Genomic DNA, 23650 nt, shown 5'->3' on the forward strand with positions numbered 1-23650 from the left:
ACCCTCCTACCCTTCCTTATCATCACTCATGAAATTGGCTTTGGGATGGGGGTAGCTGCGATGTGAGCTGGAGAGAGGCCTGTGGCCTAGCGGCGCCCGAACGTAGGCCCTGTGAGGGGTGGGCCGAGAGCTGGGGTATGCGGAGGAAGCACTGGAGGAGAGCAGCGGAATGCAGGGGAGAACTGGTTGTACACGGGGAGAGCTGGGGGAACACAGCCAGACAAGAGCACTTGCCGCCACGGGAAAGCATGGTGAATGTGCACTCTAAAGTTTTTCTCTATCTTCAAATACTTGCTAGAGTACATTACTCCTCCAATCACAGCCTGTTCCTCCCCCATGTTTGATGCTGGCAGGCTCCATAGTGAGCCTATCAGTATCAAACATGGGAGAGGAACAGGCTGTGATTGGAGGAGTAGGTCCCTGAAGAAATCTGCAAACGCACCTAGCCGTCTTACCGGCATTTTCGACAATCGTTCCAGGGCCACATGGCGGGGCTTTGGGCCGCGGGTTGGACAAGCCTGGCCTAGATTGAGTTTATGTTTAAGTATATGGAGTGTAACTTGAAACTGCAATCTTTGACTTAGAGGCATAAGTGTTACCCATTGAGCCACAGCTGACCATTCAGGCCAAATCAGTATTTTGGGATGGTCTTAAAGAAAGGATCATTAATACCCATGCTGTTCTTTGAAAGACCAATCCAATTAGCGTCTCACCTCTGCTCTTTCCACATAGCCCTGTAAACTTTCCTACATTGTCCAATATATTTAAATATCAATGTTCAGACATATGTTGATTATATTACAATGTATGCTTTGTTGAATAGGTGAATTTGAAGAGGCCCTGCCCCTTCTGGTTAAATGATGGGCACTGCTCGATTAAGGACTGCCATGTAAAGCCTTGTTCTGAGGTAAAGTGTCTGAAGGTGTTTTACAAAAGTTGTTTGAGGGATGTCAATATTTTAATTTTAAATAGAAATTGTTATGTAGGATTTTGTTAAGGGAGCACTTGCATCACAAATCTTAGCATACGTTTGTATATTAGCAGCTATAGCTATTGGAGTAGGCAATTTAGCTCTTCAATCCTGTTTTGCTATTCAATGAGATTTGCATTTGCACGTGAATGTAGCAATGCTTACCAAATGTAACATGACAGTTCCTTCCTCAAAGTTTAGAAATTGAATTGTTATCTGTTACCGGCAGTCTGGGCACCCAAGAAACATGGAAGTAAGCAGCAGATTTGAAATCGCGATGTAGTCAGATAGCATATTAATGAAACAGAGCCCCTAGATTGAGCAAATGGAGCAAAAGTGGGTGGCAAAAATGAAGGGACCTGAAGGAGCTGACCAGTAGGATGTGGTGAGCAGCTAAGCTGGAGAAGAGGTTGTAGCAGGACAGCCAGCAGACATCCCTGGAATACTGTAAGTCCTCAAATTGAATAATGTGTTTAGATATGAAGTAACATTATCCTGCAGTCCAGAAAGTTAAATTTAAACCCTTTTTTTGTTCATAAGTTCCATAATTTATTTTCTGTTAGAGCAAGCATTCTGTTTCATATTGTTGTTATTGTCAGGGGTTCTACTTTGTAGTGTGATTGCTCCAAGTTTATTTAGAACAATTTCTAATATACGGATGAAAATTCTATGCACTTAGTTGAAAAATTTCCGTGGCATATCATAGGGAACTTCTTGAAGTGCTAATTTCAATTTGCGCAGTTATCTATTTTAACACCATTTGTTTTCATTTTTAGAGTGAGATTCCAATTGGAATTAAAGCAGCTAATTACAACAAAGTAAGTCAATATCTGGTAAAAATGTTTTATGTAAATATATTTGAATTAACTTTTGTGCCTGACCACTTGCATAGAGGACTAGTTATGGTACATTAAGCATAAGGCAATGTAGGAATAAATTATTAAAGCTTCTAAAATGGTAAATGATCTGTATACAAATGCAAACTTTTGCACAAGTGTCAAACTAGCACAGAATAACCAAATTCCTGTATTGTGCTTTAAATGTTCTTGACTATAAACATTTTTCACAGTACATATTTTTATTGGTTTACTGATTAAAAGACGATATGATTGAAATCAAAAAGTGTGGGTTTCTCTGAAACTTTTACATATTAAACTGATTGCAGTATGATGTTTAGAATTTTTGCAGTAAGTATAGTCGATTGAGATTTCATTCCAGATGTTTGGTTAATTTGTGGATCTTTTTTGGTTAGTATTCTGTGGAAGCAAGTACAGTAGAAGATTTGCAAGACTGCGAGGAAGCAAATAAGCTTGGGGCTGTCAACAGCACGTTGAGGTGAGATTAAAAATTCAGTGATTTTTGCCTGTTGCAGTTTTATTTGTGCTAACTTTTGTTATCAGATTAGCTGTGATTCTGATTCTAGCAGAGTTCTCTTGGTTTCCAACTCCCATTGCTTCATTCCACCTTAAGTATTCCCTACATGTGGCAATCAATTAGATAACTTAGTGAATTGTTATTTTGGAATACATGTCGGCCACTGTTTGCTATAAAAGGATGCCTGCAGTATTCTACTTTAGGATGTCAATAGTTTGTGCAGTTTGAGCATGTAGATTTTTGTATTTTTGAAATTAATCATTTTGGCTTTGTCTCTCAAAGATTAAAAAAAGCATAGCACGTTTTTTTCAGTGCATGCAAAGCAAGGTGTTACCAAAGAAACATATGCTGGACTCATAAACTAGCATCTGATTCAACTTCTGTATTATTTTTACTGTTACTGTATTTTACTGCTGAACAACCCCAAACTTTAGCTGGCATTTAGAAATCTTGAGAGCTTTTTGACAATATTAAATTGAGATGAACAGTTGTGCAAATTTTACTTTCAGACGTACGTTGGGATGTCAGAAACATGGGCCTGAATTTTACCTTTGGAGGGTGCGCTTGATTGGCAGGCCTGGGAGCAGTCGGGAAGCCAACCGCGATCGGCCCCCAATTGCAATTTTACACTGGCTGGCCAATTTATAGCTAGCCAGTGTGAAACGCTTGCTGAAATGCTCAGCGCTGCCAGTTTGTTGCGGGGGTGCGGGCGTGGGAAGAGGGTGGGTGATGTCACCGTGGGCCGCGCGTGAGCGCTGCTAGATAGCTCCCTGAAGGCAGATAGCAGCAGACCTGAAGCAAAAGGTTTTAAAAACTGAAAAAATGCCCATGCATCACAATCAATCACCTGAAAATATAGTGGATAAAAATGCAGCCCACAGCTATTTACTTTTATTTTATTTCATAACCGAAATTTCATCCCGCCCTTGGATGAGGTTTGCTGAAAAATATGAAGTCTGCCTGGCCAATTGTAAGGTTGGACGAGCCATGAAAAATCGGACACAGTTACGCCATTAATGGGCTTAATTGCCTTCTTAATTGTCGGTGGGTGCGTTTCCAACTTTTGTGTGCGCCTGCCGATCGAAATATTGTGAGTGTGTGATGACGTTATTACAGTCGCCTAGCGTCTTCTCGTGGCGATTTTACACCTGATCAAGTCAGGCACATGGCTGCCCACAGGGCGTAAAATTTAGCCCATGCTTTATTTCAGCACAAATATGCCAGCAGAAATCAAGATGGTATTATCTATTTAGAGTCATATTGGACTCAAAATGTTAACTCTGTTTCTCTTTCCACAGATGCTGCCAGACCTGCTGAGTTTTTCCAGTACTTTGTTTTTGTTACAGATTTCCAGCATCTGCAATATTTTTCTTCTGTTATTAAAACATCTTGCATAAGATGCACACTTCCTGTCTACAAACTACATTTCTGTCAATATTTCCCATTCATATTTTCTGTACACTATCAAAGGTTGCATGCTTTGGCCCTTTTAGGTGGCCCAAAAGCGTGAGATTCTAATGTTTACAAGATAGCAACATAGTTGTAAAAGTATATTTTAAGAAAGTTTTTATTCATCAATCGATTCTGCAACAGTAGAGGCAATTTACTAGCAACATACGCGTTATGTATGTAAGTGGCATGATTATAATGTAGTGCTTGATTGGCATGTTTGTAATCCTGTACTGAGTCACTCTTCTTTTGTTCCTAGTAACCAAACAAAAGAAGCTTTCATTGATTGGGCAAGATATGATGATGCACAAGACCATTTTTGTGAACTTGATGGTAAGGATCTTGTGAAATTCTGGTGCTGCATTTATGTCTAAGAATTCCAGAATATTTTATATAAAAATATTTAATAACTAATTAAAGTTTAAACAAAAACACTGCTCAATAATAATCAGTGGTTAAAAAAATGACCCTGATCGATCCCTGCAATTGGATAGCTTCCAAACAATGTTGATCACCAGCTCCGCTGTCAGGATGGTGCGATTCCATTGTGAGACATTTACATGTGCAATTTCCATTCTAAATGTGGACATAATATATGACTTTAAATTGGGAACTGAACTTCATTTGTGTGCCCAGGTCCAATTACTCCTCACCCCTTAAGTACACTTCGCCTGGAGATTGCACAATGCTTTGATTCCCAGGGGCAGAGTTATGAGATAATGGAATTATTTTTAAAATGGGCGCACAGTATATGAATTGTGTGTTTTTCCATTTGTACTCTGTCTTTTAAATAGATCTCCTATTGGCCACCACAGTGGTGTACAGCCAGGAAGGAATAGCCCTGGGAGTACTCAACATTGACTCTGGGCCCCAAGAAATGTCATGTCATCAGGTCACTATGGGCAAGGAAAACTCCTGCTGATTACCACCTACCACCCTCTCAGCTGGTGAATCAGTGCTCCTTCATGTTCAACACCACTTGGGAGAAGCACTGAGGGTAGCAAGAGCACAGACTGTACTCTGGCTGGGGGATTACAATGCAAGAGTGGCTCTGTAGCACCACTACTGACCAAGCTGGCCGAGTCCCAAAGGACATATCTTCCATAGTGGGCCTGTGGCAGGTGGTAAGGGAACAACAAGAGGGAAAAATTAGTTGACTTCATCATTGCCAACCTACCTGCCACAAATGCATCTGTCCATGACTGCATTGGTAGGAGTGACCACCTTACACTCCTTGTGGAGGCAAAGCCCCATCTTCATACCTGAGGTTACCCTCTATTGTGTTGCGTGGCACTACCAGCGTGCTAAATAAGGTAGATTCAGAACAGACCTAGCTCAAAGCTGGGCACACATGAGGCACTGTGAGCCTTCACCAAAAGAACTGTATTCAACCCTGTAACCATCTTCCTTTGTGCTAGGTATGACTCCAACTAGTGGAGGGCTTTCCCCCTGATTCCCATCGACTCTCATTTTACTAGGGCTCCTGTATGCCACATTCAATCAAATTCTGCCTTGATGTCAAGGGCTGTCTCACACCTCTGGAATTCAGCTCTTTTATCCAATTTTGGACCAACTCTGTTATAAGGTCAAAAGAACTGTATTCAACAATCTGTAATGTCATGGCCTGCATATCCCTCACTCTGCCATTGCCATCAAGACAGAAGATCAATCCTGGTTAAATGAGAAGTGCAGGAGAGCATGCCAGGAATAGCACCAGGCATACCTAAAAATGAGGTGATAACCTGTTAAAGATGCAATATTAGACTACATGCATGCTAAATAGCAGAAGCAGCATGCGATAGAGTTAAGCAACCAACTGATCAGATCAAAGCTCTGCAATCCTGCCACATCAGTCTTGAATGGTGGTGGACAATTAAACAACTAACCACGGAAGAGCTCCATAAATATCTCCATTTTCCATGCTGGTGGAGCCCAGTATATCAGTGCAAAAGACAAGACTGTTGCATTTACAACCATCATAAGCCTGAAGTGCTGAGTGGAATGATCCATATCAGTCTCTTCCTGAGGTCCTTAACATCACAGATGCTAGCCTTCAGCCAATTTGATTCACTTCACGTGATAGCAAGAAACTGCTGAAGGCACTGGATACAGTCAAGACTACAGGCCTTGACAACATCCCAGCAATAGTACTGAAAACTTGCACCCCAGAACTAGCCATCCTCCTAGCCATGTATTTTGTTTATGGTACATACTGCTGACACTGAAGCCATGTTATGCTGTTAGTGGAGGGACTGAATGATTAAGTGGCGGATGTTTTGTCCTGGATGGTGCGAAGCTGCTTCAATGCTGCGGAGTTGTGTTCGTCGAGGCAGATTGAAAGTACTCTAACCTCTGCCTTTGGTTTCCTACACTGTATCAATTGAATTCAGCACAAGTTCAGGAACAGTTTTTCGACCTTTTCCTGAACACTCTGCACTTTGAACATGAGAGTATTTCATTACAGTTTCGTCTTGCATTCATTCAGTTTTGTCTTGTAAGGCTTTGGGGAGCTGGGAGATGAGTCACTAGCTACTTACAGAATGTGCGGTTTCTGATCTCTTACAGCCATTGCGTTTATGTTGCTGGTCCAGTGAGTTTCTTGTCATTGCAAACCCCCCCACTCCCCAAACCTCCCCCAAGCCCAGGATGTTGTTGGGAGATTGAATTATGTCATGTCATTAAATGCCATGGGAAGGTGGTTAAACTCTCTTGTTGGAGATAGACTTAACTGGGCGCTTGCTATCTATCAACCCAATCCTGAATATAATGCAAGTCTTGCTGCATGCAGGCATGAACTGCTTCATTATCAGAAGAGTTGCAAAATGGACTGAACACTGAATCTGTTAAGTACATAAAGTGAAGTGAAATCAAAAATGATGGAAGTTAATCATAGGGTCATTATCCGTAAAGAAAAAAGTAATTTTGATATTTTGGGCAAGTTCCTTTCATTAGAATAGAACTCTAAAAGATGAGCAAGCAATTTTAGTATAGTTGGAAGTGACCTGATATTCGCTATTTACTATGCACTGGGGAATGCAAACACAGAATAATTAGCTGACCTCGTTACTCTGCAGAACCCTGACTTCCATGCGACTTGCTATTTTAATTCCTCGTCTTCTTCGTACTCTAACCTCTGTGTCTGGCTTCCTACACTGTATCAATTGAATTCAGGAACAGTTTTTCAACCTTTTCCTGAACATTGCACTTTGACCATTAACTGTAGTAACATCAGATCTTGGCTCTGTTGCCCTGTTTTAATTTCAGTGGGGCTATTAATGATGTGTTGTAAATCTGTCTGTATCATTTGTCAGAGTAGAGTGCAGACAGGAGGTCTGGGTCTGTAGTGAGAACCTGTTCTTTCTCTTTTTGGGCTTGGCAGACCCACTGTGTTTTCTCAACTTTGTCTATTTAAATACCACTTCTGCATTTGCAACTTTCTTTCCCCTTCCTCTCTTTACTGCCCAATATCCTCACATTTTTTCACGTCTTTTTTTCTGCTTTTGATTTATTTGCACATTCTTTTGTCTGTTTTCTGCATTTCTCCACGTCTTTTATAAGCAGTTCTGGGTTACTCAACATATTTAACTTCCCTTGCTATGATTTAACATTTCCGTTGATTTGCTTCCTGTTTTCTCTCTTTCCAAACTGAGTAAGTCATCTTCAGTTCTCATGAAGGGTACTCCCCCTGCCCCCCCCCACCACGAAATGTTGAAAACTTGATTTACTTAACCACAAATGCTGACTCACTTGAAATGTTTCTTATTTATAAATAAACTAGAGTTTATTTCCTGAAAGTAATAGTTAACTTCTCCCTACAGATGAGTTATCACCTGATGCTGAATATGTGGATCTCCTTCTGAATCCAGAACGTTACACTGGATATAGGGGATTGTCAGCTTGGAGGGTGTGGAACAGCATCTATGAAGAGAACTGCTTCAAGTACTTCCTTTTGATTGTATCTACATTATAGTCTTTGAAGTTACTTTCTGATTCCTCTTGCCAGGGTGTTTGGAATGGTGGTGGTGTTGAGGTTAGAATTGCCCTGATAAAATATATGCAAGTGCTTTTGAATTTTTACCTTCCTAAATTATATTTTAGGACTCCTCACTATCATTTTTACAACTTTTATTTACTGATCACTGAAGGGTTTGTGCATCAGCCCAGCTGTGAAATTTTGTATTGGTCTTACTAAAAGTTCTCAGTTTTGGTGCTGATGGTGACTCTTCAGATCCTCAAGTTGACTATAAGCCCCTCCATTCACCTTTCATATTGTGTGCGTGTCTATTTTTGTGCGTACGTTTTCGCAGATTATACATATTTATAAATATTCTACAGGATACTGCAGATTAATACTAAATTAAGCCATAGTGGAAATTGCTAAACTCTGTCCACTTAAGACTTGATATTCTTAGGATATGTTCAGTCCAGTTTATATTTATTCTCTTTACTCAACGTAGGATTTTTCAGGTGCTATTGTTTGAGTCTTCATTGATTTGTTAGACTTAATGGTCTGTGCATTTCATAGCTGGCTTAGATGGCTGTTTTTAAGTTGTAAAATTTATGCCAATTTAACCATGCCACTTTCTGTTGCATTATCTCAGTCCAGTTTGCTTTCAGAACACGAGCTCGACAGTTCCATGCCTGAAGGAGAATTGAATAAAGTTCGAGCTTAAAGCTTCCATCGTTGAATGTCTCCAAAATGGCCCTGGATCTCATTCTTCATAAACTTTTATTTCTGTTCATATCTGCAGAGTGAGCGAGCACCATGCTTTAGTAATTGATACATTTTGTTGTGAAACCAATTCTCTAATCCAGGCAGGACATTGTTGACCATGATGTCATTGACTACATCTATAGAAAGCACTCCCCTCGTGTTGCGACGTCAGTAAATGCAACCTTTTTTTGTATTTTGAAGGAGGAATGTTGGTTAGGACATTGAAAAATCTTATTTCCTGCTCTCAATAGTACCTTGACATCCACCTGAATCATCAGAAAAGAGTTAATTTTAGATTAGGGCAAAATGTAACTTGAAACTCTGTGACCACTGAAGTATGTCTTGTCACTTGTCCTGTGTATCCCAAAATGTTACAGCATTATTGAAATCTATTCTTATAAACAATTGACTTTGAACATCTTTTGCAGGCCTCGTTCTGTATATCGTCCTCTGAATCCACTGGCACCCAGCAGAGGTGAGTTTAAGTACAAAATCTGTTTTAAGTCTTGCTATTTCTGCATGTTTACCAGTGACTTGCTTCAGACAGAGCAAAAGTTTTTTTTTCTTAAATATTTCTTAGCAAGGTTTATTTATTGCTCATCTCCATTTGCCCTGAGAAGTTGATGGTGGTCCTTTTTGGGTAGACCAGATTTATCAGAAAATCAAGGGCACAATGCTCTCAATTTTCCATCTGTTTGATACCAATGAATGGAAAACTACAAACAATTTACCTGCAAATTTCCAATAACTGAATTCCTCATTTTCTCTATCCTGGCAGTGGAAAGGTTAAGAAAAGGCAAAATATACTTTGAGTTAAAGTGGCAAACTCTGTCTGTCTTGGAACATTTCACTATATTTAAAGTTGCTTTATAAATGCAAGTTGCCGTTACCTCAGGCACTTCAAAATGCCTCCTAATATTCAGCTCATCAGTGGCATTACCAGGAGTTTGACCGGATTTATGATCTTGTTATTCAGGAAAGGAAAGGTGGTAACCATGTATTATAATAATGTAGTGTGAGGAAATCTGTTTTGGGTTTTTTTGAGATAGAGGCCAGTACCCTGGTTGAAGGACTACAACTCTCGGCGTGCTTGGGGTTCCACCACAAGCGCACAGCGCAGTAGGGTCTTGCATTCTTGGTTCCAGGTTCCCTTTGAAGTCTGGGGTTTTGGCACAAAAAGAGTGACCGGAGTTTTGATGCTGAAACCCAACCATGGGTCCTGGGGTGGTAGTACAGAAATAAGCCCATGTGGCAAGGTTAGTATGGAGTTGTTTGGGCAGCAGCTAAAGTGCTGTCATTAGCTCCATCCAGCTGGGGCTCAGAGAAGCCCAGGAGCAGTTATTACCTCATGTAGCTGAAGTGAGGCTGTTTGCTCCATGAATTTAGCAGTTGGGGCAAAGAGAAGTCCGTGGTGAGCAGTGTGTGTCTGCTCAGTACAGCTAGATTGCTGGGATCGTGCAGGTGAATAGATGCTGGGGTGTTGCCTGGCTAGCCAACTAGGAAGCAGTCTTGGATGAAGTGATTGAACAACTGGGAGGTGAGCAGTCATTGGGGTGACTTGAGCTGGAGTCTGGTTGCCTGACAACTCATTACAGGCAGAAGAAGCAAGAGGGCTTCCAGACTAAGTTGGAGCAACTATTGAGGGAAATCAGAGGCTATATCCTCAGGAGCTGAAATCCCTCATGAGGAGGACAGAGTTTAAAGGATTTTTGTGACTCTGTGATTCCTAACCTATGGGTGGGTTGCTGAGAAAATTAATGGGATCTGTCTTGATTGTGTCTACCATTTAATGTGCTGTTTGTGTGTTCGACCACAGTTCCCTGTTAATTCACGTTTACCTCCTGTTAATTCTGGATGTTGAGCATATGATGGATAGTATTAATTTTTGGCTTTGTTGACTCTTTTGTATAATGAAAATTCTTCTGTTTGTTTAAAATCATGGAATTTTGTAGCTTTATTCTCTTGGCAAATACCTGGGATTTCAAATTTTGTCTACTTTACAACAAAAGCTTCTGATCACTAACCGGATTGTATCAGTGGGCTTAAAAAGAAAACAAAACAATTATGTTTATGTAAAGTACCGCAATTGCCCCTGTGATTGGAATCGTCCGCTCCCATTGGCAATGGACGTCATGGCAGGCATGAGTGGACAATATGGCGAGAAGGCCAAAAATTGGTTTTATGCCATTGTGAAACCAGTTTGCGACTATCCACTCCGTCCGTAAATGGCAGGCTGCGTTTCCGTCGGGAACTTGATTTCAGTGCATTTGCATCTCATGATTGTGGCCACAAGCCAGAATCATTCCCCCCCCACCATGTCAAATTTGCCTCCCACGTTAGCATGACTTCAGAATAGCATGATTTACGACTGTCTTTAAAAGGCTTGCACCTGGCGAGCTGAATGTCGAGGGGAATTTGGAATTGATTGCACACAACCTTATGCAGCACTTATGAGGATCACCCATAGGACATCAAGGAAGAGGCACTGCGATTTTGGGGGTGGGGGGAGGGGTGCACAGGCAAGTCGCTTTTTCCCGGTTGGCTTTCGATACACTGTTGCAACATGGGCTCCAGTGTGGGTGGGGAGTGGTGGGCGAGGCAGCACAGACTGGAGGAAATACACAAGTGCATGCTTGGTGGGGGGTGGGGGGGGGGCGGGGGGGTGCGGTGTTGGTGTTGAGAGGGGTGAGGGAAGCATGCAACAAACTTGAAAAAGCTTGTCAAAATAGAGCATTCTTCCGCAGCTGAGACCGTTGAGCAGCAGCTCCAGTGACATGCTTGGAATCAGGCTTTTAAAGCATTTCTGCCCACTCAAGCAACGCAAAAGCATGAGAGTGCCACCAAATACTCCAGAGCTTTCCACCCCTCGGGCGCAGGCTGCAAATTAATGCACATTTTAGGGGGCTGCAAAACAATTGGTTGACTGGTCAAGCTGTAGAATCCCCTTGCGAAAGATGGTCATGGTGCAGTCATGGATTTAGGTGCTTGGTGCCCCCCGAAATGTCTTCAGTAAGGTTTGGACCATGGTTCAAGCTAACAGCACAACCTTGCAGTGTGGGTTAAGAGAATGCCTGCGCCTGCACCAGAGCACAGCATGCAGTCCAATGGACAAAGCAGCCGCCGGTCGGTCAAGTAGAGTGGGGCAGGGTGGGTGAGGTTTTGGACAGCCATAAAGTGCACTACACACTGGTCATCCAAGTGGTGGTCAGCATACCCCGGCATGCATGCATGCAGGGGCCTTAAACAAGTGAGAGGTCCTTAGGACCCATATGCTAACCCACATGTCTCTCCCTTTGAACAGGAGGATTGAGCCTGGTGATCTAGCGGTATGCGTCATGGCTTTCCGGGAGCAGAGAAGAAGAGTGTGGCGGAGCCTGGCTCACCAATGGGAGGAGCACCACCCTCAAGATGAAGGTGTGACAGGACCCACCAGTGGCTGTGAAAGTGTCTGCGCCATTCAATTTTTAGGCGAGTGGCTCCTTCCAGGGATCCACAGATGACCTGTGCAGGATCTCAGGATGTACCAACAAGTACATCCAGGAGGTCACAGACGCCATCTTTGCAAAGGCACAGAACTTTGTGCATTTCGACCAGGGTCAGGCAAGCCAGGAAGCAAGATTGCTGGGATTTGCACAGAGCCCTGGTTTTCCACCGATTCAGGCTGCAAACGACTGCACTCACCTGGTGCTTAGGTCTCCATGGCAACAAGCCATCAGCTACGACAACCGCAAGGACTTCCACTTGCTGAATGGTCAGCTGGTGTGCGACCACGACACATGCACATCCTACAGGTTTGCACGCCCACGGAGCATCCACGACTCCTACAACCTTAGCAGGTCTCAGATCCTTAACATCTTTCAGGGTCCACAGTGGCTGCAAGGTTGGCTCTTCAGGGACAAGGGCCACCCACAGGATGTGGCTGATGATGCCAGTGCGGCGGCCTCAGATTGTAGCAGAGACAAGGTATAATGAGTTTCATGCCGCAACCTGGACTTTGGTGGAGCAAATGATAGGCATATTGAAAATGAGGTTCTAGTGCCTTGACAGATCTAGTGGAGCACTGCAATGCAATCCCTAGAGGGTGTTGCGCATTATCATAGCTTGCTGAACACTGGAGCCAGAGATTGCAATGGGGAGAGGGCCTGGCTGAAGAGAAGATGGAAGAGCTGCACCTCTCCTCCATTAAGGAGGACGCTCAAGGGAATGAAAGTGATGAAGTCCTCAGAGGTGAGGATGCTGGCGATCAGGCCATTGCACTGGCCAGATGAGGCAGGCATGCTTGTAAGACCCTAATAGCCACAACATTCGTGGAGGATGATGACGTGATACAGCGAGGACAATCCTGACATCCTCACTTTGCACCTGTGAGCGTTTGACTCCTTTGTGGCTGATGGCAGAGCACATCCTTCAATGTGCCCAGGCTCATGTCATGGAGATGCAGCGGAAACCCTAACAGTTGCAAGATTCCAGGAGGATGATGACAACAGTATGCAGTGCGGACACTCCATAAATCTTCACATGGCCACTGAGTGAGTGTGTCTGACTCCTGACTCCTGTTTGGCTGAGGGTAGCTCACTTGCATTCTGTGATCAGGGTCATATCATGGGCATGCAGCCATGAAACTTTAAATGCACATGATCCTTTGTCAGCCTTCAGCACTTGATCCCATCAGGACCACACCATCACTGGATATAGATCCTGAATAGGTGGGGAACCAGCCCCACTTCAAAGATCATGAGAGCACACACAAAATGATGGAACTCTATGATGCCTGCCCACAACATTTGGCAGCAATGATGAGCACCATCGAGGTGCAGGCATCACTGATGTGTTGAGTGTGAGAGAGGCTGTCCCAGAACTTTACTCTGAAGTTAACATACTACACAAGGACGGGGCCCTGGACTGAGAAACTTGCCTTTACCTTGTGTAGGAACCAAGATTTTGCATTTGAATGACACACACACACACTGTTCATCATAACAAGGAGCCATAGACAAGGAGACATTCTTGGGAGTTTATTTACAATAGTGAGTATTATGTACGAGTGATTAACACCTGTGCCCATGAGGTACAGCTACAACTTATTAACCTTCCTAACGCTACCGCTGCATCTTGGTACCTGCCCGACATCCACAGCAGAGGTGGAGGCAGCCTGCTGAATGCTACGCCCCGTTGTCTCTGATCACCTAGGCAGTCCCTGGCCTGCCTTAGGTATCCTGCTTGTGTTGCCAGGTGCACACTCCTCAGTCTTTGGAGCTGGAGATGGTGGGGTCACAGGAAGAGAGGATTTAGGTCAGCCAGACATTCCTGGAGTCACCTGGATGGATGGCCCGGAGGTGTTAATATGCTGGTGGTCATCCTCATGGGTGCCTGACAGCCCCTGGCTGTCTCCTTGAGGAGAAGGAGCAGCTGGAGTAAGATTGAGCTACCCTGCACCCCTCTAACATTGACACTGACATTGTTGGAGGCCAACTATGGTGCTCATGGTGGAGTTCAGCCAGCGCAGCAGTGCAGGACTGATTTCTGGATCAAAGCCTCCATGGCAACCGTCATCCTGCTAGTGTTGACCTTAGTGCGTTGGCATGCTGGCACTATCATCTCTGTCTGAAGGCGGGTGGACTGCTCCATTGGCACTTGCAATCTGAGGAACACACAAAACATACCTTCCTGATGTTCCAGTGATTGTCTTTGCAGCTCCAACAACTGATTGAGGACTGAGTCCAGAGGCTCATGATCTGACTTGGACTTAGCAGATTCCTTGTCTCCAGCAGTTCTCAGAGTGCTGGCGACCTCGGATGTCCCTGCCTCCGCCCTCTGTGGAACAGATTGTGTGCTGTCCTCACCAGATTGTTATCCTGAGGCTGTTCTACATCTGGGTCCTACAGAGGTGGGTGTGTGTTGCTGCTCTGGTAGAGTGTGTGGGTGAGCACAGTGATCGGTCTTCAATGTTGCTGCCCTCGGGGTCCTCATTCGAGGTGCTCTCAGTGCTGGGATCAGGGTCAAGGTTGCCTGAGGGTGACGTCACAGATGTGCCTAGGAGAGAAAGTGGAGATTATTGGTGCTTGGTAGCCACATAAACAACAGTCAGAGTAGTGTTGACAGAGGGACGATGTGGTGCAGGATTCTCATTTGGATGTTTGCAGTTGACCTCGCTGCTGCCACAGCAGCAGTCCACATCCTCTCTAGCCAGCTCCAACGTGCGACTCTTGAACGGTGTGAGGACCTTGATGTCCAGCACTCTATCCCCGGTCTGGGACCTTTCCTGTTGATTGTGCGTGATCCTGCATAAAGACAGATGGAGAGAGTGTGAGCAAAGTGCATGCTAGGCCAAGAAGGATGCCAGTCGTGTGTGTGCTGAGTGGAGCCTTGGTCGGGCTGAGGAGGCAATTTCCAGAGAAGAGACCATTTGGAGATGTGAAGATGCATGTGAGAGAGCAAGTGGTGATGTCCCTTGAACTGGCAGAGAGTGAGACACCAGTGAATGTGATGGGCTTGAGTGTGTGAGTTGAGTGATGAGATGGTTGACTTATCCTGGTGGCATGAATGAAATCATTCATCCTTTATCTGTAGTGGATGCCGACCTCTTGTGTGCAGCATTGGCACTGACCACCTCTGCCACCACCTCCAAAGCCAGAGTGGTGAGCCTGATTGGTTTCCTGTGGCCAGAGTGGGGTAGAGAACATCGCGGCGGAACTCCATGGCATCCAAAAGGTGTCCCAGGGGATGCGTCACTGAATCGGGGGGGCTACGATCCTTTTGGCTTTTGGGGTCATTCCTTCACCAGAGCAGTCCTTGACTGCAAGCATTGAGAACTCTGTGTGCGGCTGCAGTTTAAATATGGCACCTGGAGTGGGGAAGCGGCAAGGTAATGGTGTAGTGTGACTGCATAATTTGAGGCAGGAAGGGGATGGTACGGCGCGAAAATCCGCCATTGCAGCCAGTGGGTAAAGCGTCTTTTTTTTTTTCATGCCTCCTACTGCATTTAGTGCAAATCTGGGGTGATTTCACCCTGTATCAAAGTATTTCACATTAACTAACTTGCTTGGAAGTGCACTGGTAAGCATGACAGTTGTTTTTCATGCAGCAAGACCCCACAAATGGCAATGAGATGAACGATCAGCTAATCTATTTTCAGTGATCTCAAGGGAAGAATAATTGGCCACAAGACCTGGACAGTATCCAGGCTTGAGCTGACAACTGGCAAGCAATATTTGCATCACACAAGTGCTAGACAATGACCATCAATATCCTGAGAGCTACCATTGACCAGAAACTGAACTGGAATAGCCATATAAATACTGTGATTACAAGAGCAGATCAGAGGCTAGGAATCCTGTGGAGTAACTTGCTTCCTGACTCCCCAAAGCTTGTCCACCATCTACAAGGCACAAGTCAGGAGTGTGATGGAATACCCTGCACTCATCCAGGCAAGTGCCTGGATGAGTGCAGCTCCAACAACACTCAAGAAGCTTGACACCATCCAGGGCAAAGCAACCCACTTGATTGGCACCCCATCCACAAAAATTCATTCCCTCCACCACCAATGCACAGTGGTGCACCATCTACAAGATGCAATGCAGGAACTCACCAAGCCTCCTTAGCACCTGCCAAACCCATAACCACTACCATCTAGAAGGCCTCTAAGGTAGCAGGTAGGTGGGAACCTGCAAGTTCCCTCCAAGCCACTCACCATCCTGATTTAGAAATATATCACTGTTCCTTCCCTGTCACTGGGTCAAAATCCTGGAACATCCTCCCTAACAGCACCGTGGGTGTACCTACAGCACATGGACTGCAGCTGTTCAAGAGGCAGCTCACCACCAACACCTTAAGGACAATTAGGGATGGGCAATAAACACTGGCCTAGCCAGCGACACCATGAATGGGTTTAAAAAAAAACACTGGGCGAATTCCATGTTCTTCAAATAGTAGCACGGGACCGGTATTGTTCCCTGAATCCCTGGGACCGGTAGACGAGCCTTTTGTTTAATGGCTCCTGTAATATTGTAGTACACATTCAGTGTTGCACTGGAAGGCCAACCTAGATTTCAGTCTGAAGTCAGAATGAGACTGAAGCCCACAGCCTCCTAAAGAGAGGTAACCAAGTACAAACTAAGCCAGTCTAACTCCATGCATATGCCCATGCTAATGTTTTAATTGTTGTATATTGATTTACTTTTTGCAAATATTAAAAATAGTTTTAATTGATTTGAATTTTATTTTTAAAAATAACATTTTCTCTTTTTAGGAAACGACGATGGTAAGAGCAGATGAGATGGATACAAATATGTGTGAACTAATTTGTTGACGCAACTTCTGCAATTTGGCTTATAATGGAAACCACTTTTTTGTCCATTTTTTAAAAGAGAAGTATATACCTTTTAAGGTCGGTAAAATTAATTGCCCTAAACGAGTTTCAATCAGAAAAATGATTCAGAATTCAATTTTCATAGTGCGCTGAAATGAAACATTTGTTATCCTATAAATGTAACATCCCCTTTAGGCGTTTAAAATGAATGTCCTTTGCATTTTTTAACAAAATGCAACGTGAAAAAAGTTTCATCTGTAATGGATGGAATTTAATTATACTTGGTAAATTTTCCTACAATTTGTTTATCAATACATTCTAATAATAGGTAAAAATTGTCCCCAACTGAAGTAAAAAAAAATCTAAACTAGAACCGAATTTATTCAAACGGGTTATCTTTATTTGTATATACTGACTCTGGTGTACAGCACTGCAATATTAATGAAACAAACGTGCTTATTTTGCTCCCTTGACTGCTTCCAAAGGAGTCATATAAATTTGTCTTATAGGACTACCCTGATGGCTTGGGTAAGTGCGCTCTAATTAATGTAAAAAGCTGTACGGACCAGGAAGATTGCTGATTCAATCGCTGAATTCTGCTAAGTTAGCTAATCTCATCTGGGGTGGCAGTGGTGATGTTGCAACTGATCTGTGTCTCTGATTTAGGGATTGGAAAATTAGGGTTCCTACTATTGGTTGTTGTTCAGTGGCTTTTGCTGCAAGATACATATACGTGTACATTCAATGAGAACAGCTTTAAACTCAGCTGTAATGTCCCACAGCGTCAGCTTGCCAGAACTTTGTCTTGCCTTGCAAATAACCATGACCTTTTTGGTAAGCTTCCAAGGAGCTTCTGATGCAAATGATACAAACTCCAGTATGAGATTGTGCCTTCAGGAGAGGAGGGAAAAAATGGGTGGAATAATTCGGTTATGTTGACTGGTAGCATGTTTCATGTCTTTTACCATAAATAGTGATTTATTTTTATATCCGCAGGCGAGCCTTTCTACAAGTGGTTGGAAGGTAATAACTGAATGCGTGTATGCAACGTTTGAAAAATCCATTCAGTTAAAGCTACCTGGAACAGCTTAATTGAGTTGTTTGACTAGCATGATGGAAATGTAAATAAAGTAATGCAGCCAACATTTTTGAGTGGTTTCCTAATCTACCCATATCTAGCACTGAACTTCCATGGTTCAGTAGGTGCTCAAGTCTGACAGCAGCCATATCTTTTATGATCACGAATTCTTAATGTAATGGAACAGATGATGGAGACAAAAACAAATTACATTCTGTTAATTATTATAAGTTCAAAGACTTTGTTGATGGATTCAGTTCAAAATAAATTTCAGGTAGTTCAGTGCCACTAGTTTTAAACCCCTGGGACTTCACAATAGATTAGTTGTAACAAGCCTGCAAGGAATTTTCATAGGGGCTTTACAATTTGTGCAGGACCCTTGTATTTTCTGAATAGTCTTGGGGTAGTCACTGTCTTAAACCAATATTCAGAAGGGACCCAAAGATTTATGATTTAAACCTCTACTCAAATACCTATGAAACATTGAACACTTGCCATCATTATGTATCATTCAGCCTTTATAAGTGAACATCAGTAATATTTATCATATAAAACAGAATTCATAATGTAAGGTTTTCTGTTTATCAGATAAAATCTTAAGCTGATGTTGAAACAACATGGTTTTTTGTAACCTGTAAGATTGAGACATCACCTCACTAGTTAAGACACCATTGCCTCCATTGAAGAGCCCAAGCATCTAATTTATAACTCAAATTGGACAAAAAGCTAAGTTTGTGCTTGTGGTTATTTGTCAAAGCTACAGTGGAAGTTTTCTAATGTTAGTAGAGTTAACAACAGTAAAATGTTCTTTGGTGTCCCTTAATAGGGAATAAGTGGGTTAAGGAATCTTAAGTGGGATTTCTGGAGAGATCTTTTTCTTAAAGAAATTGGTTGCAGATACTGGAGTTAATGAAAAGGTTGAAAGATATGGATAATTCTGATCTGCAACTTTAATTTTTTTAAATAACTCCCCTAAGCTAGTTTGTGAAGAAATATCAGAAGTCTTGCAGCTTAATGTGAAGGTAGATTTGAATACTCTATAAGTAAAATATTATATTTTTTTGTGCAGTAAAATAAGTTAGTACTGCTCTGATTTTACGGATTGTGAATTTTCTTGTTTGTAGGTCTATGCCTTGAAAAGAGAGTATTTTACAGGTTGATTTCTGGGCTCCATGCTAGTATCAATCTACACCTCAGTGCAAAGTATCTCCTTGATGGTATGTACAAATAATTTCTTCATTTAAAAAATTGGAATATTTCATTCAGGCCAGAGAGCTATTTACTGGTTAAAGTGCAGTATGTTTCACCATGTGAGCTAGAATATTAAGATGTAAATTCTGTGTCATATTTTACCTCTGGTGGAACGTGGGAGCTAGGCATTTTCATATATTGACACAAGGAAAATTAACACCTGCAGTTCTTCCTCCTCATTAGTTCAAGAGCAACAGCTTGCCTGTGTATCTTCAAATGGGGAAATGGAAAGGAGAAAAAATTTGCAACAATTGCTTTGGATAAGTGAAAGTTTGAATAACAGCCAGGTTATCCTATAGCTGAGCCATATAATTCAAGGAGGAATTTTATTTAAAACCTCATTCTGTACTATTAGTTTATTTCAACTGGTATGGCAGAATAGGAGTGGCACAGACCTCAGCACCAAGGATTAGGGAAAGAGGAATAATCCTGGTACTTGTGTTTGATCTATGCTAGTACATATATATGGGTATTGAGTAAGGACACACACACAATGAGAATCTGTGAGAGCAGCAGCAGGGGTTAAAATGTAACAGGAACTAGTCAGAACCTGAAAAAAATCAAGGTATGACATCACAGGGAAGTAGGTAGGTGATAGAAAGTACTCATCAGGCTATCTAAACTAGGTATTAAACTGGTGTGCCTGATCTTTTTTCAAAGTATGGCTTAATACACCTTACTTGTAGTACTAGTACATAGGATTTATGTATATTTGTAAGGTTTACAGGAAAACTAAATTGGTTAGCGAGTAACTGCTGTTGGGGTGTATGTGTATCGAGTTAAGATTTTAGAAAAACATTTTTAAAAATAACTCTTAAGTAGCTCTTTATAATTAATTCAGAAACATTAGTAGAAGGGAAGTAAGAACCTTGAGTCCATTATTATTTTTTATTAAACGGTAAGATTTATTGGATTACTAAAGTTTAAATTAGTACAGAAAGTGGCGCTGAGAAGAGGCATTGATTTCACTTAAAAGTTTAAGAAATTAATTACTTAAGACACAATAAGGATGGCAAGGTGGGTGATGTGTAGTGACTGTCGAACGTGGGATCTTCTGGACCTCAGTGTGATCCAGAGCAAACACATCTCCTGTAAGTGTCTGCAACTCCAGGATCTTCAGCTCAGAGTCATTGAACTGGAGGCAGAGCTGCGGGCACTGCGACAGATTAGGGAAGGGGAATGTTACCTGGATGCTTTGTTCCAGGAGGCAGCCACACCCCTTATGTTGTGGACTTCTGATTTGGTCAGTCGTCAGGGACAGGGGGGTGTGACTGCGAATGAAGCAAGTAAGGGGATCAAGAGGGTAGAAATGGAGGAGCCTCAGCCTTTGCAATTGTCCAACAGGCTCGAGGTTCTTGCAGCCTGTATGGAAGAAAGCGAAAGCTACAAGGTGGTTGAGGAAATTGACCATGCCACTGTGGTAGGGTACGGTATAGTCAGAGGGATAGGCACGGTTCTCTGCAGCTGAGAGCAAGGAGCAAGAGTCCAGAAGGCTGTGTTGCCTGCCTAGTGCCAGGTTGAGCACATCTGCTCTGGACTGGAGAAGTGAGCAGAATTGCAGTGGGAGGGGGAGGGGTCAGTGGATGTGATCCGCATACCTACCAGCAACATAGGTGGAACCAAGAAAGGGGTTCTGCTTAGCGGGTATGACCAGCCAGAGGCAAAATTAAAAAGCAGGACCTCAAAGGTAATCATCTCTGGATTATTACCTGAGCCACAAGAAAATTGGCATAGGGTAAATCAGATCATAGTTAAATGCGTGGCTCACAGATTGGTGTGGGAGAAATGGGTTTTGATTCCATGGACGCTGGTACGAATACTGGGGAAAGTGGGAGCTGTATTGTTGGGACAGTCTTCATCTGAACTATGCTGGAACCAGTGTTCTGGCAGGTTGTATAATTAGGGTAGTAGAGAGGGCTTTAAACTAAATAGTGGGGTAAGGGATCAAGTTTAAGAGGATGTGATAAATTAGAGAGAAGGCAAAAGAGCAATGTAGCAATAAGGGCAATGGTGGTAAGAGTGTTGCATGAAGGAACAGAGCATGAAAACTTAATGTGTCAGCAGATAAGGTTTAAGGTTGCAAAAATAATAAAAAGACAGAGTTAAGGACACTATCTGAATGCATGTAGCATTCGCAAAATGGTAGATGAATTCACAGTGCAATAGAAGTAAACAGATATGACCTAATTGCCATTACAGAGACATGGCTGCAAGATGACCAAGGTTGGGAACTTAATGTTCAAGGGTATTTGACATTTGGGAAGGATAGAGAAAAAGGAAGAGGTGGAGTTGTGCTGTTAATAAAGGATGGGATTAGTGAGAAAGGATCTTAGATCAGAAGATCAAACTGTGGAATCAGTTTAGTTGGAGCTAAGAAGCAGCAAGCGACAATAAACATTAGTAGGAAACAAAAACAGAAAGTGCTGGAAAAATTCAGGAGGTCTAATAGCATCTGTGGAAAGAAAGACTTTCGAGTCCATATGACTCTTCTGAGCAAAAGAGAAGTAAAAATGTGATGAAATTTATACTGTTTAAGGGAAGTGGAGCAAGTAAAGCTGGATAGAAGGCCAGCGTTAGGTGGAGACAAAGAGATTGGCAAAGATGTCATGGACAAAGGAGTGTTAATGGTAGTGGTACTGGCTAAAGGAGATGCTGACGGTGGCTTTAAGGTCAGAAAGCAGAATGTGGTAATAGCAGGACAAAGGGTAAGCACCCTGGAAAGAACAACATGAACAAGAGACAGATGGCCCTAATGTGGGGGAACAAAGATCGAAAATAGGATAAAAGGTGGGATAAAATAATAAGTAAAAATGGAAATAAATAAAAATAAGTGGATAAAAATTAAAATGAATATTGAAAAAAGGGGTGAGGATGGAGGAGACAGTTTATGGTGTGAAGTTGTTGAACTCAATGTTAAGTCCAGAAGCCTGTAAAGTGCCTAATAGGAAGATGAGGTGCTGTTCCTCCAGTTTTTGTTGGGCTTCACTGGAACATTGCAGCAGGCCAAGGACGGATATGTGGGCATGAGAGCAGCATGGTGTGTTGAAATGGCAAGCAATAGGAATGTTTGGATCATCCCAAAGGAATTCCGCAAAGCGGTCACCCAGTCTGCGTCTTCCAATGTAGAGGAGACCGCATTGGGAGCAGCGAATGCAGTAGACCAAATTGAAGGAGGTGCAAGTGAAGTGCTGATACCCCTGCAAGGAGTGTTTGGGCCCTTGGACGGTGTGGAGGTAAAGGGGTAGGTGTTGCACCTTCTGCAATTGCATGGGAAGGTGCTGTGGGAGGGGAATGAGGTATTGGGGGTCATGGAGGAGAGTAGTGGACCAGGGTGTCCCGGAGGGAATGGTTCCTATGGAATGCCAATGGGAGGGGTGTGAAGGGAAGATGTGTTTGGTGGTGGTGTCATGCTGGAGTTGGTGGAAACGGCAGAAGCTGATCCTTTGAATGCAGAGGCTGGTGGGGTGAAAAGTGAGGACAAGGGGACCCCTTCATGGTTCTGAGAGGGAGAGGAAGATGTGAGGGCAGAGGCACGGGAGATGGGTCAGACACAGTTGAGGGCCCTATCAGCCACAGTGGTGGGGAAACCTCAGTTAAGAAGAAGGAAGACATGTCAGAAGCACCATTTTGGAAAGTGGCATCATCAGAACAGATGCGACGGAGCCAAAGAAACTGAGCATGAGATGGAATCCTTACAGGAAGCAGGGTATGAGGATCTGTAGCCAAGATAGCTGTGGGTGTCGGTGAGATTGTAATGTATATTGATGGACAGTCTTATCACCAGAAATGGAGACAGAGAAGTCAAGGAAGGGAATGGAAGTGTCGGAGATGGACCATGTAAAGGTGATGGAGGGGTGGAAATTGAAAGCAAAATTGATACTTTTTTCCAAGTCCAGACGAGAGCATGAAGTGGCACCAAAACAGTCATCGATGTACCAAAGAAAGAGTTGTGGGAGGGGGCCTGAGTAGGACTGGAACAAGGAATGTTCCACATACCCCATAAAGAGACGGACGTAACTGGGGCCCATGTGGGTAGCCACACCATTTATTTGAAGGAAGTGAATCAAGTTTAAGGAGAAATTGTTCAGTGAGAGAACAAGTTCAGCCAGACAGAGGAGATTGGTGGTGGATGGGAATTGTTCGGACCTCTGTTCAAGGAAGAAGCAAGAGCCCTCAGGCCATTCTGGTGGGGGATGGAGGTGTAGAGGGATTGGAAGAATGGTGAAGAGGAAGCGGTTAGGGCCAGGGAACTGGAATTGTTGATATGACGTAAGACACCAGAGGAATCGCGGATGTAGGTGGGAAGAGACTGGACAAGGGGAGAGAGAACGGAGTCAAGATAGGAAGAAATGAGTTCTGTGGAACAGGAACAGGATGACACGATCAGTATGCCGGGACAGTCCTGTTTGTGGATTAGTGGTACATTAGCAGGAGTTGCTGATGGCCCCCAATAGCAGTGGTAATGTAGGGCATGGTATAAATCAGGAAATTAGAAGTACATGAAAC

At 43.1% G+C, this 23650-nt stretch overlaps 1 protein-coding gene across 2 annotated transcripts in view; it reads left to right on the plus strand.

Annotated features, from left to right (window-relative positions):
• The window catches only part of ero1b (endoplasmic reticulum oxidoreductase 1 beta), an 86433-nt gene that overhangs the window by 36011 nt on the left and 26772 nt on the right, over nucleotides 1-23650 (plus strand). For both annotated transcript variants that reach the window (XM_041188626.1, XM_041188628.1), the window contains exons 3-11: nucleotides 824-907; nucleotides 1747-1788; nucleotides 2223-2305; nucleotides 4053-4126; nucleotides 7612-7732; nucleotides 8936-8982; nucleotides 16756-16767; nucleotides 17812-17838; nucleotides 19018-19110. In XM_041188626.1, coding sequence (XP_041044560.1) covers nucleotides 824-907; nucleotides 1747-1788; nucleotides 2223-2305; nucleotides 4053-4126; nucleotides 7612-7732; nucleotides 8936-8982; nucleotides 16756-16767; nucleotides 17812-17838; nucleotides 19018-19110 — 583 coding nt within the window. The remainder of the gene's footprint in view (nucleotides 1-823; nucleotides 908-1746; nucleotides 1789-2222; nucleotides 2306-4052; nucleotides 4127-7611; nucleotides 7733-8935; nucleotides 8983-16755; nucleotides 16768-17811; nucleotides 17839-19017; nucleotides 19111-23650) is intronic.

This window comes from Carcharodon carcharias, chromosome 5 (genome assembly GCF_017639515.1).
Source record: "Carcharodon carcharias isolate sCarCar2 chromosome 5, sCarCar2.pri, whole genome shotgun sequence".
Classification (NCBI taxonomy): Eukaryota; Metazoa; Chordata; class Chondrichthyes; order Lamniformes; family Lamnidae; genus Carcharodon; species Carcharodon carcharias.